Raw genomic sequence first — 17,680 nt, forward strand, 5'->3', positions numbered from 1 at the left:
TTGCTTAAGTTCTTAAGTTCTCTCCCTAATGAAAATTTGAAATTAAAGCGAGCTTTTTTTTTTGTTTTGTTGCATGTTTAAGTGATAGAAATCACCCACCATCAAAAGTTTATGTTTTGTTTTGTTCAATTTGATGATTTAAGCATATTAAATCTATCATCAAAATCTTTGTTTCTTCAATTCTTCTATCGTGTTTGATTTATGAGGCTAAAAAACACTAATTTAAAATGTCAATTCCATTTCCCATTTTTTTCAGCAAAATTTGAGAATTCCAAAAAAGTCTCGTGTTTTGTGGATGGTCCCCTAACGACACTGTAAACGGCATGGGCAGCACTGACGATAAAACGCAGAACGGTAGCCCCTCGTCAAAAGGCAGCTACATCTTCAGCCCTGGAGCTGACAAGCCGAGCCATCGACGATCGAATCGGCTCGCGAACGTCAACAAGAAGCAAGACCACTTAAAGTAGAACACGAAGCGACACCTGGTACATGTGGTTACTCTTTTGGGGATGTTTTTTGTCTAATTTAGTTACCTTTGCAGCAATTAGAAACCACCCAGACCAGCATAGCTGATAGCTTAGGCCTGCTTGATTATCGAGCTTATCGAGAACGCGGAAAGAAGAACCGCACACACGATAGGGTAAACTATTATTTTTTCAAGTACTCGTTGAGGTTATGCCTAGTATTCTTACATACTAAATTTGAATTTACTAGTATAGATTTCCACACATTTGCTCCCGACCGGTCCGCCCAAGCACCATTAGACTGGGACCGTTGAATCAACGCCAGGTAATCTAGCGCTTAGTTGATTCCAAAAATATGTTGAATTTTTACACTTTGTTTTCATGATCGCGGACAGGGCACATCTCGGTTCATGCCATCGACCTGCACGAATATAGACAAAGGGTACGAGGAAAAACTAGATGTGAGTGACTAACTAAAGCTATACTAAAATGGATCTAATAAATATGAATTTTCCAGCTTTGAGCTGCGTCAAACAAACCGCTGCTTCAAGGAGTTTGTACTCATCCCAACAGACACTTTTGCCATTACAAAAACCAGGTGGCAACACGATGTAGCGCCCCTATTCATGAGACCACTTTTAATATTTTTTTTAAATATTTATGATTTTTTTAAACATTTTCGTTTCGAAAAATAGCAAATAGCTTAAGTGTTTTTAAATATCCTTGACTAAAGGTGGTTTCTAAATACCCAAAAAGCGAAAAAAAAAAAACAAAATGGGATTCTTAGATCTTTAGAAATCAAACAGAAGAATTCATCAGAGCAGATTTGCAAGGTTGTTAACGATAAAATTATCGAGGCTGCAAGGTTGTTAACGATAAAATATGCGATGTGGGTATCAATAAGCGAAATTTGGTTTGCTTTACCATATTAAAAGAGTTTTTTTTTTGGAAAATACAAAAAAAAAAATCACAAAATACCGTATTTTTCGGGATTTTTAAAAATATGCAATATGAGTATCAAACGAAGCGAAATTTTGTAGGCTTTTTCACTTTATTAGAATATTTTTTGGAGAATATTTTTCACAATTACCATTTTTATTCGAAAATACTCTGATTTTCAAGTATCAAACGAAGCGAAATTAGGTTTGCTTTTAAAATTTAGTAAGCTTTTTTTCGAAAGACAATTTTTTCCCAAAATATCGTAATGTTTCGAAAGTACTCAAATTTTCAAAGCATGCAATATGGGTATCAAACTAAGCGTTATTTTGTATGCTTTTTCACTTTATTCAAGTTTTTTTTATAAAATACTAAATTTTCACAAAATATAATATTTTTTTTCAGATTCTATTTTTTAAACATGCAATATGGGTATCAAACGACACAAAATTTTGTATGTATGAAGCATGCAAAGTTTTCGCTTCATTTTAGACCCATATTTCATATTTTGAACACTGGAGTATTTTCGAAAAAAATACGGTAATTTGTGAAAATTTTAGTAATTAAAAAAAATTAAAGTATTTTCCAAAAAAAAGCTGTAGTAAATTGAAAAAGCATACACAATTTAAATTCGTTTAACACCCATATTGCATATTATGAAAATTTGAGCATTTTCCAATAAATACGGTATTTTGTAAAAAAAATGCATTTTCCAAAAAAAATTGATTGCATGCAAAATTTTGCTTCGTTTGATATCAATATTGCAAATTCTGAAAATTTGAGTATTTTCAAAAAAAAAATACGGTTTTTTGGGAACAATTTTGAGTACATATTTATACTTTGAAACTAACTACATTTTCAAAAAATATATTTTAAGTGAAAGCATTGAAAATTTAACAAGATATGGTTGAATTAATTGATTTAAGAAAGATTTTAAAAATGAGTTATCGTCCATTATCGCCAATAAGATTATCGCCGAAAGAATTATCGAAATAACGATAACGATAGATTATGTTTATCGTTTTCGTCAGACGATAATATTATCGATGATAATTTTATCGATTAACAACCTTGCAGATTTGCGTCGTGTCTGATTTGTGCTCGCTAGTGAAAAGAAGGATTTTGAGCAATCAGGAACGCTGCTCTAAAAAAAATGTTTTGAAATTTATCATGACATTTTTTAAATGAAGAAAATGCCAAAATATTTGTGATGAGGGAAATATATCCATTTCAATCAGTCTAAGCCGTTCGACCAATTCTCATCAATTTTGCAGTTTTCAGCTATTAAATCAAAATTTTCAGATACATTAACAATGGAGAGTTGCTTGCTCACTTTTATTTGAGCTATTCGTTACATTAAAACAGTCAAATACACTTTATGAAAGCTGGCATTCAAGATCAAAGTGATGATAAACCGATAATAGAAATAGGCTGAGAAAGAATATAGGGGAAACATACTCTTTCCAATCAAACACCTATCTTCGTCATATGGAGAGTTTGATGCTCGATTAAAGTTCCAAAAATACTATTTAGGCTATAAACTTACCAGCAACAGCACCAGTCTTTTGACGTTTCAATTTTAACGACCCATTCCAATCGAAGGCTGAAGAAAACCGAGCGAGAAGCGAAGGCAAATAAAGAACAAAGGGTGCCTACCAACACCACCATCAGCGCCCGTTGGAGTGAGTCAGTGATGCCAGGAAACTTTCACTATAAATGTTACTTTTCGTGAGTGTTCGCTTCAAATATCATCAATTTTGGCAGCACTAAGCAGAGCGCTGGAAGAAAAAAGAACTAAGCTGAAAATAGGAAAATGGGCGTGATTAAAATACATTTTGGAAATATTTTTTTCAAATGCTTGTAAAAGGAATAGCATAACTTTTATTAAAAGTGAAAATAAACAAAAATGTTCACAAAAAGTTGCTCTACTCGTTGGTGTACTTGGCATCGTTCAAAATGGGTTTATTTCCCCTAGTTACCCTATTTCCTTTTTCGAACGCTTCTCTGTTTTGGATGTCATCGAACTAGAAAACAAATTGATTTTTTATATTCATTTTCTTAAATAGTATATTTGATAGATACAATTTTTTACACGAATCAGCGTGATTTGCGAGTAGTACTGTGCTGCTTACATATCTAGTTTTATATATGTATATTTGGTTTGGTTAGTTTGATTCTGTCCCTTAGAACGTTCCCATTTTTTTTTTCTTTTTTTGGTTGGTTCGGATGTTCCGCTTGTAAGAAGACTTTTGATAAGATACTGCTGCATATGTTGAGTTTGCTTGATTTCAAATTTGATTTAGCTATTGCGTTATCTATTTGATTATGTGTCACTACATTATTTTTGTTTTTTGAATTGTTTAGCAGGTTGGTTTCTTTCTAAAATCAATCAAGGTATTTCTTTTTCTCTTGCTGGAAATTTTTGGTTCGCAATTTTGTTACTTAGTTTAACGTGGAAGTTCCTATATACACTATAGTACAAGTTTTTATCGTTTACCTACACTGCTAAAAACTCTTTGGTAACGGGCATTTTTTCCAGGAAGGTGGGGAGGCATGAATGTTAATCTACGCGTTTGCAATGCTGTTGAGCTTATCCTACCTTTCCACGTTTTTTTGTTTTATAAAATGTGCTTGCTTTCCCTTTCTCCCTTTCGCCGCGCAACATCCTTCTCGAAAAATAGTATGTACACCATAACGGGAACGTGTCCTAATATTCACGGTTTTTACAACAAATTTTAATTTGCCGAGTTGGTTTGAGTTTTTAATCCAACCCGAAGTTTTGGGTGGTTTGGGGCCTCCCAAAACTCGGACTGTTTTTGGTTTATTCGTTTTGGGGAAGTTATTGCTTTCTCGATTTTCCGCACCATTTCCCAAATGCAGACCTGTACAAAACATTTTTGGGCCGGTTTTGCTAATATTTTTTTTGTGTTGCTTGCTAGAACTGGACATTGTTTGGGGAACACCTCTGCGCGGTGTTCTGGAATGTAGATTTTTGTTTTGTCTTAATAAGCTTTGAAATTTGCAATAATTTGATCAAATCATAATTTTATTTGAACAATCTAGTTGTTTGAGATAAAAAAAAAACTGTTTGATAAATAAAAACACAGAAAATCATCGCATGATATTTCAAAATGATTGCAGCACACCGTGCTTCTCGGTTACAACTTGTAGATTTAATTATTTTTTCCCACTTTCGAACTAATCCCCGGGGCAATATTCTGTTTTCCCATACGAACACGGACGCTCCAGAACCGGTTCCAGCTTCATCTCTCACCCAAAAAAAAAAAACATCCAAAGGGTTTATTCCTATTTTAATTAATTTAATCCGATTACAATGCTGGCTGTGGCCACCATCGCCACCGTGCCCACCACTGACCACCTCGAACCACCCCCCGCTCCACCGCTGTGACCCATCGTACTCGTGGGGCGATTCGAGCCCACACCCGGCCGGGCCGCCACTTTGGCCTTGAGGTCCGTGTCCGTGGACGTGGAGCCGCCCCCACCGGTGCCGATCATGTTCGTCGACTCGTGGTCGTCCATCGCGGGCATGTCGATCATGTTTCCGCCGTCCTGCATCGGTTCCGTCACCATGTTGGTGTGAATGTTGCGGCACCGGTTCGCGGGCCGCCAGTGGCGCGTGATATTACTGCCGAACGATTCCATCTCGATGCCCTGTGGGAGAGAGGAGAAAGGAGAATTGGTTAGAGATTATGAAATTTACAGTGTTGTCACGAATAAGAGAGAATAGTAAGCATTGGACATGGATGTACAAATTTGACAAATAATCACCTCGGTAGATAGAGTGTACAATTTTTCAAACTTCAATTTTTCAGAGAAGCGAGAAAATAATTTTTAAAATTTCTGTATTTCGCATAATCCTGGGGAATTTAAAAAGAGAACATTTTTTTTAGACTTCGGACAAAGATTATTCTTAATTTTGTAATTTCTATATATTAGTTGGTTGTTGAGAGGATGGGTTTAAATGTAATTCAACTTTTAAAAGTTTGAAATGTTCACGTTTATTTGAAAAACTTTTATTTTATTTGGAGGGATTGAATATCAATTCAGATATTTTTGATGAAAAAAAAACAAAGCGTTTTTAATTTTTTAAGTTTAAATTCATATGTTTCGTTAGTTCCTAATACTATGAAATTTTTAAAAATTAAATTTTAGTTGAAAAAAGTTTTGACAGAAAAACCTTTTTTGATTTCTCATTCTCGATTGCAGTGATACTGTAGAATTCAACAAATCAAATCGAGAATTCATAGTTTTGTATTTTGGTGTCTTCGGAAAAGTTTTAGGTTCAGACTAAAACTTTCGGATTTGAAGGAGAAAATAAGTACACGGAAAAAAATCATGACTTTTTCATTTTTTTTATTTTTGTTGGGCTGTTTCAAATATTTTAAAAAATTAGTGCTTAGTGCTAATTCAGGTTTAAAAATCAAGAAGAAAACATTTTTTTCGATTCCTTAATTTTTTTTTATTTCTTGAAATTCTTTAATTTCTCAATTTTTTTGTTATTCTTGAATTTTTTGAGATTCTTAAACTTCTTGAATTTCTTGAATTCCCTGAATTTCTTGAATTTCTTGAATTTCTTGAATTTCTTGAATTTCTTGAATTTCTTGAATTTCTTGAATTTCTTGAATTTCTTGAATTTCTTGAATTTCTTGAATTTCTTGAATTTCTTGAATTTCTTGAATTTCTTGAATTTCTTGAATTTCTTGAATTTCTTGAATTTCTTGAATTTCTTGAATTTCTTGAATTTCTTGAATTTCTTGAATTTCTTGAATTTCTTGAATTTCTTGAATTTCTTGAATTTCTTGAATTTCTTGAATTTCTTGAATTTCTTGAATTTCTTGAATTTCTTGAATTTCTTGAATTTCTTGAATTTCTTGAATTTCTTGAATTTCTTGAATTTCTTGAATTTCTTGAATTTCTTGAATTTCTTGAATTTCTTGAATTTCTTGAATTTCTTGAATTTCTTGAATTTCTTGAATTTCTTGAATTTCTTGAATTTCTTGAATTTCTTGAATTTCTTGAATTTCTTGAATTTCTAGAATTTCTTGAATTTCTTGAATTTCTTGAATTTCTTGAATTTCTTAATTTTCTTGAATTTCTTGAATTTCTTGAATTTCTTGAATTTCTCGAATTTCTTGAATTTCTTGAATTTCTTGAATTTCTTGAATTTCTTGAATTTCTTGAATTTCTTGAATTTCTTAAATTTCTTGAATTTCTTGAATTTCTTGAATTTCTTGAATTTCTTGAATTTCTTGGATTTCTTAAATTTCTTGAATTTCTTGAATTTCTTGAATTTCTTGAATTTCTTGAATTTCTTGAATTTCTTGAATTTCTTGAATTTCTTGAATTTCTTGAATTTCTTGAATTTCTTGAATTTCTTGAATTTCTTGAATTTCTTGAATTTCTTGAATTTCTTGAATTTCTTGAATTTCTTGAATTTCTTGAATTTCTTGAATTTCTTGAATTTCTTGAATTTCTTGAATTTCTTAAATTTCTTGAATTTCTTGAATTTCTTGAATTTCTTGAATTTCTTGAATTTCTTGAATTTCTTGAATTTCTTGAATTTCTTGAATTTCTTGAATTTCTTGAATTTCTTGAATTTCTTGAATTTCTTGAATTTCTTGAATTTCTTGAATTTCTTGAATTTCTTGAATTTCTTGAATTTCTTGAATTTCTTGAATTTCTTGAATTTCTTGAATTTCTTGAATTTCTTGAATTTCTTGAATTTCTTGAATTTCTTGAATTTCTTGAATTTCTTGAATTTCTTGAATTTCTTGAATTTCTTGAATTTCTTGAATTTCTTGAATTTCTTGAATTTCTTGAATTTCTTAAATTTCTTGAATTTCTTAAATATCTCGAATATCTCGAATTTCTTGATTTTCTTGAATTTCTTGAATTTCTTGAATTTCTTGAATTTCTTGAATTTCTTGAATTTCTTGAATTTCTTGAATTTCTTGAATTTCTTGAATTTCTTAAATTTCTTGAATTTCTTGAATTTCTTGAATTTCTTGAATTTCTTGAATTTCTTGAATTTCTTGAATTTCTTGAATTTCTTGAATTTCTTGAATTTCTTGAATTTCTTTAATTTCTTGAATTTCTTGAATTTCTTGAATTTCTTAAATTTCTTGAATTTTTTGAAGTTCTTGAATTTCTTGAATTTCTTGAATTTCCTAAATTTCTTGAATTTCTTGAATTTCTTGAATTTTTTGAATTTCTTGAATTTCTTGAATTTCTTAAATTTCTTGAATTTCTTGAATTTCTTGAATTTCTTGAATTTCTTGAATTTCTTGAATTTCTTGAATTTCTTGAATTTCTTGAATTTCTTGAATTTCTTGAATTTCTTGAATTTCTTGAATTTCTTGAATTTCTTGAATTTCTTGAATTTCTTGAATTTCTTGAATTTCTTGAATTTCTTGAATTTCTTGAATTTCTTGAATTTCTTGAATTTCTTGAATTTCTTGAATTTCTTGAATTTCTTGAATTTCTTGAATATCTTGAATTTCTTGAATTTCTAGAATTTCTAGAATTTCTAGAATTTCTTGAATTTCTTGAAATTCTTGAATTTCTTGAATTTCTTGAATTTCTTGAATTTCTTGAATTTCTTGAATTTCTTGAATTTCTTGAATTTCTTGAATTTCTTGAATTTCTTGAATTTCTTGAATTTCTTGAATTTCTTGAATTTCTTGAATTTCTTGAATTTCTTGAATTTCTTGAATTTCTTGAATTTCTTGAATTTCTTGAATTTCTTGAATTTCTTGAATTTCTCGAATTTCTTGAATTTCTTGAATTTCTTGAATTTCTTGAATTTCTTGAATTTCTTGAATTTCTTGAATTTCTTGAATTTCTTGAGTTTCTTGAATTTCTTGAATTTCTTGAATTTCTTGAATTTCTTGAATTTCTTGAATTTCTTGAATTTCTTGAATTTCTTGAATTTCTTGAATTTCTTGAATTTCTTGAATTTCTTGAATTTCTTGAATTTCTTGAATTTCTTGAATTTCTTGAATTTCTTGAATTTCTTGAATTTCTTGAATTTCTTGAATTTCTTGAATTTCTTGAATTTCTTGAATTTCTTGAATTTCTTGAATTTCTTGAATTTCTTGAATTTCTTGAATTTCTTGATTTTTTTGAATTTCTTGAATTTTTAGAATTTCTTGATTTGATTCTTTGGTGCCCTGTTGGGAGGAGGAAGGATAAGGGTAGAATATTTAGATATATTTTTTTCATCGAAAAAAACACTAAAAAATTCGACATGTCATTTTTAGGGAAATTTAATGTTTTTTTTTTCAAATCTTCATTGACTCAGAAGGGTTGCATATAATCATCACCAGTTATCGCGATTTTACGAACAATAAGTTTTGGAAAAGTTGGTCGTCGTCGATCATGGCCGTTCTTGGTCACCCGCAACAGACGACGACGGACGACGACACAAAGAGAAACGCAAAAAGTAACATTTTCAAAAAAAAAAATTCTAAAAATCGCGATAACTCGTAATGGTTACAAGCAAACTCCTTATGTTTATATATCTAAATATTTGTAATTGTCTGGTCTCTTTGTAGAGCATTGTTACACTCAAAAAATAACCCTGCAATGTTAGAAAAAGCACGAAATTTTAAAATGAATTTTTTTAGCCTAAATGAAAAAATGTAGATTAGAAAAATACATTAAATTTACCTTAAATTGACATGTCCCAAAAAAATGTACAGTTGAGTAACGGAAAATAGCAGAGTTTTTAAAACTTTTTTAGTGATTTTTCGATGAAAAATACGTTTTTCGGAATTCTGAGAACGCCATCAAATTGGACGTCTAATTTTACATAAAAGTCCCTTTGACACCAAATTTCTATCTCATCACCGTTTCAGGCTGCAAATTATTGAAAAACACCTCTTTTTTCGTATGTTCAAAAATGAAAGGGGTCGGATCGCCCCTCCATCACGAGATATAAAAAAAACGGACCTCGGATTCGAGATCAGGGACAAAAGTTACCCCTTAGGACAGAGTTTCACGCAAATCGAAGAGGGGTCGGGGCAACTTTTCCCGATTTCGCGTGAGTTGGTAGAGAATTACATTTATATTTTTCAGACACATTTGTATCAACAGAGCTTCAAAATTCTACAGTTCACTGATCGAAAACTTCATTTTAAAAACCGTTTATCAGCTTCTTGAAGTGGAAAACGATACCAAAAACCTCGACTGACCTGCGCAAAAAAAACTAAAACAAACTTCAACGAACCAGGACAATCCAAGTACCTCTGTACCACGATGATGAAGATGATGCAGCTCGGAAGGACATGAACCTCCGAGGGAATGAAAAGTGACACACCTCTCTCCCACACCAATCCGGAACTCTGGTCCAAACCACGCTGCCCGAACATGGTCAGAAATGGAAGTCATTTGATACAAGTTGGGACGGGCCCCGTTGGAATACCAATTTTTTTCCACGCAAAAAAAAAACTTGTTTGACCAACTTGCAAACTGACGTTAAGGGAGGCTGGAATACTTTGACTTTGTGTTTCAAAATTTCTGCTTACAACTCACTAACGTTGCCAAAATCGCCCAGCCTCCCCTACGCAACCAGGTCAGCTGGTTGCACCGAGAAACGGACCACTTAAGGGATGGAATTTCATCGCCGAGACTCCGGCGACGAACAACAACGGTATCCGTGTCCTCGGAGATTTCCCCGACGTCGGACAGATGAAGAATGACCGGGTGGAGTCTCTGGTGGTGCAATGGAACGCGCGACCTGGAACGGTCGTCCAAATAGTGTTTGTCACACTTTTTGATGGTTGGAGAATTTTCGCTTCGTTCTCCAAAGTGGTTCGCAATGAATGATGATGGTCGCGAGAGTCGGTAGAAGCCGGAAGATTGGACAAATTAAATCCGATAGGTTGATATTTGAGGAACTGAAATGTGGGGTGGTTAAGGGAGTGAGTTGTTTGTATGTGTCAAGTGAGATAAATTGGATCGAGCAGGGTTGAGTGCACAAAACATAAAACAATGTGGTATTCTATCAGGTTTGGTGAAGGATTTCAAGAGAAGACGATCGAAAGAATTGTATAAATTTTCGTGGATCGATTTTTACATCGACTTTTTTTTTAGGAAAATTACAGTATGTAAAAAAGTGTTTACACCCCTTGGGCACTATGCACATTTTGTGATGAAACATGTGAAAAATTTAAAGTTTGACAGGAACCTAGTACTACGTTTTGTTCAGAAACTCATGCCAAACATTTTGCTACAAAAAGCTCATGAAAATATGATTTCTATAAAAAAGTTATATAACAAATACTATTACGAAAATAAAAAGGTGCAAAAAAAGTTTGTACACCTTTCGAAAAATTCACATAAATAATGTTATTTGTTGACAAATCACCATAAATCCAGTCTTCCAAGTCCAAATAGGCATCCTTGACTGATTAAAAAAATAATTTGGATTGAATTTAAAGTTTACTAACTACTTAGTATAAAAGTTTATATAACTCTGGAAATTTATCTATAAAACTTATCTAAACTTAATTTTGCAAACTTTGAATTCAACTAAATGTCAATATATTACCATAGAATTGCTAAATAAACATTTTGGAGTGGGTATAACACCGTTTTGGGTGTATTTGTATCGATAGAATAGATTTTTCGTTGGAATTTCGTACCAACCCGGAATTACGTCGTAGGAAAATCCGCCGGCATCCGAACCGGTCCACAATTAACAAGTCAACCTATGTGGCATCGGAAAGGGCATAAAATTTCCGATCTTTTGATACCCAGACATCTAGGTTTTCTATAAAACCCACGTTTTTAAATACCTAGGCAAAAACATTGTTATGGTTTCGTTTGAGCAACCTGCCAAAAATGTATGGAATTTCTCGTGGATCAAACTTACTTTTTGCCCAGGTATTTAAAAACGTAGGTTTTATAGAAAACCTGGATGTATGGGTATCAAAAGATAGGAAATTTTATGCCCTTTCCGATTCCACATAGGTTGACTTGTGAATCGTGGACCGGTTCGGATGCCGGCGGATTTTCCTATGACGTAATACCGGGTTGGTACGAAATTCCAACGAAAAATCTATTCTATCGATACAAATACCCCCAAAACGGTGTTATACCCACTCCAAAATGTTTATTTAGCAATTCTATGGTAATATATTGACATTTAGCTGTATTAAAAGTTTGCAAATTAAGTTTAGATAAGTTTTATATAGAATTTCCAGAGTTATATAAACTTTTATACTAAGTAATTAGTAAACTTTATATTCAATCCAAATTATTTTTTTAATCAGTCAAGGATGCCTATTTGGAGTTGGGAGACTGGATTTATGGTGATTTGTCAACAAATAACATTATTTTTGCAATTCCGTCGTGAAACTACTTACTTTTCCTGTCATTCTTGAACGACGAAATAGCCTACTTTTCTGTACCAAAAATAACAGAATCGAATAGCAACACTTTTCAAAATAAATGCTGAAAAGTTCTACTTTTCAGCACTCAAATGAGTGCTGAAAGTTGAACTTTTCAGCACTTGTTTCGAAAAGTAACACTTTTCAACATTTTTTTGATTTAAACGATTTATTGACAAAATACATGAAAATTTGACATAAAATTTCACTCAGTGTGTGTTTTTTGGAATTGCAAAAAATGTTGTATGGAACTCGTTGCAAAACTCGGTGAACCTCGTTGGATAAATGTACGACTCGTGCTGAAAAAATCCTCTTTTTGCAACTTGTTGCATAAACTACTATTATGTTGATTATTCGAAAGGTGTACAAACTTTTTTTGCACCTTTTTTATTTTCGTAATAGTATTTGTTATATAACTTTTTATAGAAATCATCTTTTCATGAGCTTTTTGTAGCAAAATGTTTGGCATGAGTTTCTGAACAAAACGTAGTACTAGGTTCCTGTCAAACTATAAATTTTTCACATGTTTCATCACAAAATGTGCATAGTGCCCAAGGGGTGTAAATACTTTTTTTACATACTGTATGCGATCACCGTTGGGGTGTTGATCAAATTTAATAAAATTTCAATATTATTATTTTAATTTAATTCATATCATAATTTTTTTATTCTAACTCAAAAAAATGATCGTTTAAAATTTTTTAATATTGTATAAATGCGAAGTTAAAATTTTGAAAATATGAACAACAAAAATATAATTTAAGATAAACTTAACATGTATAAACTTAACTTAACATGTGTAAAATTACAAAAAAAAAAAACGTTCACAACATTACACAATTCGCACCTTCTCCTGTCACCACACTTCAAAGTGGCAATTATGCATGCATGTGATGTGGTGTGGGAGTGTGTGTGTACTTCCACTGCACTTCAGCAGTTTCCCTTCCCTTTTCTTTCAACCCACGTAGAAAAAAAAAAGAAAACTTCTTCAAGCCGAGATTTCATCCCCAGATTAGCGCCGCTGCATCGTGCTTATGAAAATGTGTGAAAATCTTAAAAGCTAGCGGAAAATTCTCCCCACCCCCTCCCTTCCTTCGCTCTCATCGAGCAGCCTCCTTAATGACACTCTACGCGCCCACTTGGCCTCCTCCCAAGTCGTAAGTGGCATCCGGTGGCGTCGGCGTCGGAAAATTTCCTTTGATCTTGCGAGTGGAGAGGTGGTCTAATTTTTTGCTGGGTGCAAAAAAATCTAGGAAAGCATATCGTCGTTGTCACCAAAGTGGGTGCCTCTTTAAACACCCTTTTGGCTCATTTTCCACAACCCTTTCCACGCACCCCTTTGCTTTCGGAAGATTGCATGCAATTTTCACGTTCAGTTTTTCGTCTTGGCGGCGACACCTTCTCGATCTTTTGGGGATAGCTTCTGCTACTCATGGCGACGGAAGAAGCCTGCAGGCTTAGTCAACTGGATCGACATGCCTTCATGGCTTGGTGCTTGGTTTTTAGTAGCACTTTTTCACTTTTCTTTCAGTGGCGGCTTTTTTTTGTGTGGAGGAGACATAAATTTTCTCATTAGGCGTATCTGTTGTATCGTGCGAAAGGATGCGTTGCGTTGAGGATACTTTTTTTCTGAATATTATGGGAAACCTTTTGAAACGCTTCCTTATTCAAGCAAAAATTCCAGGGGAAAAGTGTAATTAGACGCATCAAAGGCGTGTGCACCTTCTCTGAGTGCGAATCCCACGTTGGAACACGTTGGAGTGCAATTAACGTGATGAAAGCTGATAGTGAATGTCGTGAGCGTTGTTGAGCTGAAAGGAGGCATTGAAGGATAACAAAAAACTTGACTTTTACAACAGCGTTTTTGAAAGTGAGTTGAATGGACAGTGTTATCATCAAAAATAAACAGATTATTTTGCGTTGGCATTGGCTTGATGATGACCAGCTTGACCATTTGACACTTAATCGAAACCAATTTGTTAGTTATCACAAAAATCTCGAATTTTCTTTGAATAAAAACCGTAACAAAATTTTAAGTATCTCAATGATTATAATCAGACACTGGACATTGGGTCTGGGGGTGAGATTGGGTCACCCCCAATCCCAACCAAAACGTTGGTTTGGATATTTCCAGCACTGGCTGGACTGGACTGCGTTTTAATATGAATTCGTAAAAAGAATAGTGTGATTAATCAATTTTGGTGGAAAACTACAAACTAGAGCGTTATTGATCGTTTTTCAGATAACTATTTTTTAAAATGCTGTAAAGATCAATACAGAACAGTATTTTTTCAATGATCAAAAAAGTCATTTCACATCATTACTTTGTCCAAACATGTCTGCATACATCGCTTAGGACTTCTCAGGAAAAAATAATCACATTATAAAATATAATAAAAAATGTCATCTTTGAACTATGAAATAAGTTAGTAAAAATTCATTCGACAGTGTTATCATTTTTTCAAAAATCTTGATATCAAAAATTAGGAAAAAAATCGAAAAAAACTGACTTTAGTTTTGAAAGAAGGATTAAATTTGCAATCAAAAAGCATTGAACATTTTCGAAATTTTCAAACTAACCTGAACGTGAACATTTAATAAGGTCGAAATGTTGTTGTTGGAAAATCAGGGGGCAAAACATATTTTTTTCAAAAAACTTAAAAATATCAATGGAAACTAAAGTGCAATCAGCTAAAATCAATTTAAAATGTATTCTCCTGCGCTTAGAATATTTATTTTTTGCATGTTTGAGTTGATTTAAAAATGTTTAGAATTTTTGAAAAAGTTCGATGTTTATTTTCGCAAAAAGTTTTTTTTTCGCTTAAATTATGGTTTTCGTCAAATCTTACATTTTTGACAACTAATGATTGCAAAACAACTGAACTACTGTAAAATGCATTTTAAAACCAATTTTTCTATGCAAATTTTGAAACTATAACATGTTTGCTGGTGTAAATCTTATTGGAAATTTAATGTACTTTCCAAATTTGTATAGATATTGGTACCTTTTCCCACAGATTTTAAAATTATCTCGTCACGACAGAATCGGTCACTAGAGTACCTTTTGATTGCAAATTTGATTTTACATCAAAAAGTGAAGTTGAATGTTTAAGACCATTATTTCGATTAAAAAAATCAGTATCGATTTAAAAATTCCTAATTCGCTCAAAGATTTTTGCACAACCTTAAAATTTCTGAAAAGTTGGCATTTGATGTCCCCTAAAACATATAAAAAAAATTAAAAACATATAAAAATGGCGTCATCCATAAAGTATGTCACGCAAAAATCGGCCAAAATTAATCCCCCCTCCCCCCTATGTCACACTTTGTCACACAAGGTTGAACCACCCCTCAACAAATACGTCACATTTTAACAGACCCCCCCCCCCCCTTGTTTTTGATGGGTTGTTGTTGTTGTTAATTTATTTATTTCTGGCAGCTTTAACCTTCTTGGTCATTCGCTGCCCTAATGTTTTTGATGGGGTTTTTTATAGTTTTGATATCTTAAAACTCTCATAATTTTGGTATTTTTGGTAATTTTTATATGAAAAAATAAGTTAAATTATTCTAATTATTCATTTTTTAGAATAATCATTGCGATATACAAAAAGCAGTTTTGTATCTTATAAAAATAAGAAGACCTGGTATATTCAAGTATTAAAAAATCATGAAAACTGTTTTTCACAGCTTTGTATCTAATAAGTTCACCATTTATAGCAGTTTTCTTATGAAGACCCTACTTTCAAAGCATTTATTTTTATCAAGCAAGAATTTGCAAAATATTGGAGTTCCAGCTGAAAAAAAAATTGACTATATAATAAATTATAATGTAATACCGTCATCAGGGGTGAAATTGGGTCTGGGGGGTGAGTTTGGGTCATACAAAAATGCAAAAAATTGTAAGACCCAATATCACCCCTGATGACGGTACTTCTAAATAATAGTAAGCAAACAATTTTAGAAAAGAGGATTTAATTTAATTGTGTACATTTATGTAATGCAATATTATGCAATCATAAAAAAAACCTAGCGTGACGTCACAATCTCGCAAACCCCCCCTCCCCCCTTCGTCGCACGAGCGTACGTACTTTATGGATGACGCCAATAGTGTTTTCTTTGCAAATCAAGTTGTAGTGACAGAACATTAAATTAAAAATCACCAATTTTTTTTTTCGTGTATCATTTTTTCCAGTGTAGTCCATATCCATACCTACAACTTTACCGAAGACACCAAATCGATCAAAAAATATCATCAAAAGATACAAATTTTTGAATTTTCATTCATCATTTTTGTATAGACAGCTGCCAAATTTGTATGGAAAATTATATGGACAAACTAATGATGCAAAATAGCTTCTTTGGGCATACCGCAAGCTCCTTAAAAGTTTCAGATCGATTAAAAATTACAAAAAAGATCGATTTCGTAGCGAACAGTGCACACAAAAATGTCATCCAAATAAAAAAATATGTATTTTCCAAAAAAAAGCTCATTCTTTCAAGAACTGCTCTGTTACGAAAGTATAAATCAAGCTAGGAAAAAAAAATACAATTTTAAAGTATTAAAGAAAAGCTGATTTAAAAATGAACTGAACTTAATCACAGTTGTTTCGGAACCATATGGTTTGTTCGAATATTTTAAAATGAGCCCAAAATTTCAATATAAATAAATATAATGTTTTTATTCCTAAAACAAATACTGCGAAAACACAAAAATTCTAATTTTTTTGTTGTTATAAGACCATTTAATATTAATATTAATGTCCTCTATAATTTCATTTAATTTTTAATTAGTAGAAATTAGTTAAATTAAAAAAAGTGATTTTCAATGCGAATTTCATTTGTAAAAGTCGCAAGAATGTTTTAGAAATAAAAGAAAAATTGTGAGTTTATAACGCAATGTATTAATTTATTGAAGGAGTTTGTGCGGTTATTTAGACACCCTTAGGAAATTGCTCACCCGCAGGCATAGTAAGCATTTTATGGAATGGTAATGGCAGAGGATTTCGGTAATAATATCCGATGAAAAAAAGTATTTTTTCGATAATATTGATTAAAAAATCACTTTTATCACAAACATCCAAAGGTGTCTATAATATCTTTCAAATTTTACTGGGGATGATAAAGGCACCTACACAAAAATTGACAATAAAATAGCATCATTAAAACAAATTGAGTCTGAGATAGGGTAAGGTAGGGTCATCAATGAGACACTTTTAGTTTTTAACTTTCAAAATTTTTTGTATTTTTTTCATCATCATGTTTTAATGAGCTTTTTGAAGCATTTTCTTTCAATTAATTCGTTCTAACATTGACCAAAATATGAGATCGATCTGACGTCTACAGCCAGAGTTATTCTACTGCATCATTGTAGACGCACTTGGCAGGAACAATGAGACAGCTAGGGAAAAATGGTGTTTTTATATTGCTCCTTTGCAGGTGACTTACTTTGAACATTTTCAAGCAATTTGTCAACATGAAACTTCAATTAACAAAAGTTATACTACTTAAATTTCGTAAAATCCATACATTTTACCAAATAACTTTACATATTTGGTAAAATGAAGTTCAAACTCAATAAATATGCCAAAAATCACTTTTATCACTTGTGTGTTTTTTTTTGAGTCTAAAATATTTTAGCATTTGTAGAGTTTTTTTTAAATGTCTTATAAATAAATGTTTCATTTTCGCTTTTTGGATGTTTTTGAATTCCCCTTAATCTCAAGAACCGCCTTACACCCAAAAAGCTAAATTTGAAAATATAATATAATAATAGGACCTTTTGAAAAAATCCTGATTTTATAGCTTAAAAAAATATCATACAAATTTAATTTGGCTTTGTATTTTTGCCGCGCAAACAACTGAATGAAA

The 17,680-nt window shown here is 32.1% G+C and overlaps 1 protein-coding gene and 1 long non-coding RNA gene across 2 annotated transcripts in view; one reads left to right on the top strand and one right to left on the bottom strand.

The window, feature by feature from the left end:
* The first annotated feature begins 319 nt into the window (after nucleotides 1-319).
* LOC119767833 lies at nucleotides 320-1,025 on the top strand. The gene is made up of 4 exons (XR_005277740.1): nucleotides 320-485; nucleotides 542-640; nucleotides 720-789; nucleotides 860-1,025. It is a non-coding gene; the product is annotated as an uncharacterized LOC119767833 (long non-coding RNA).
* A 2,415-nt stretch (nucleotides 1,026-3,440) lies between these two features.
* Nucleotides 3,441-17,680, bottom strand: part of LOC6036763 (MOXD1 homolog 2) — a 143,040-nt gene continuing 128,800 nt past the window's right edge. Inside the window, exon 10 of the mRNA XM_038250291.1 lies at nucleotides 3,441-5,072. Coding sequence (XP_038106219.1) covers nucleotides 4,716-5,072 — 357 coding nt within the window. The 3' untranslated portion in view covers nucleotides 3,441-4,715. The remainder of the gene's footprint in view (nucleotides 5,073-17,680) is intronic.

Source organism: Culex quinquefasciatus, chromosome 2, assembly GCF_015732765.1.
Source record: "Culex quinquefasciatus strain JHB chromosome 2, VPISU_Cqui_1.0_pri_paternal, whole genome shotgun sequence".
In the NCBI taxonomy this organism is placed as follows: Eukaryota; Metazoa; Arthropoda; class Insecta; order Diptera; family Culicidae; genus Culex; species Culex quinquefasciatus.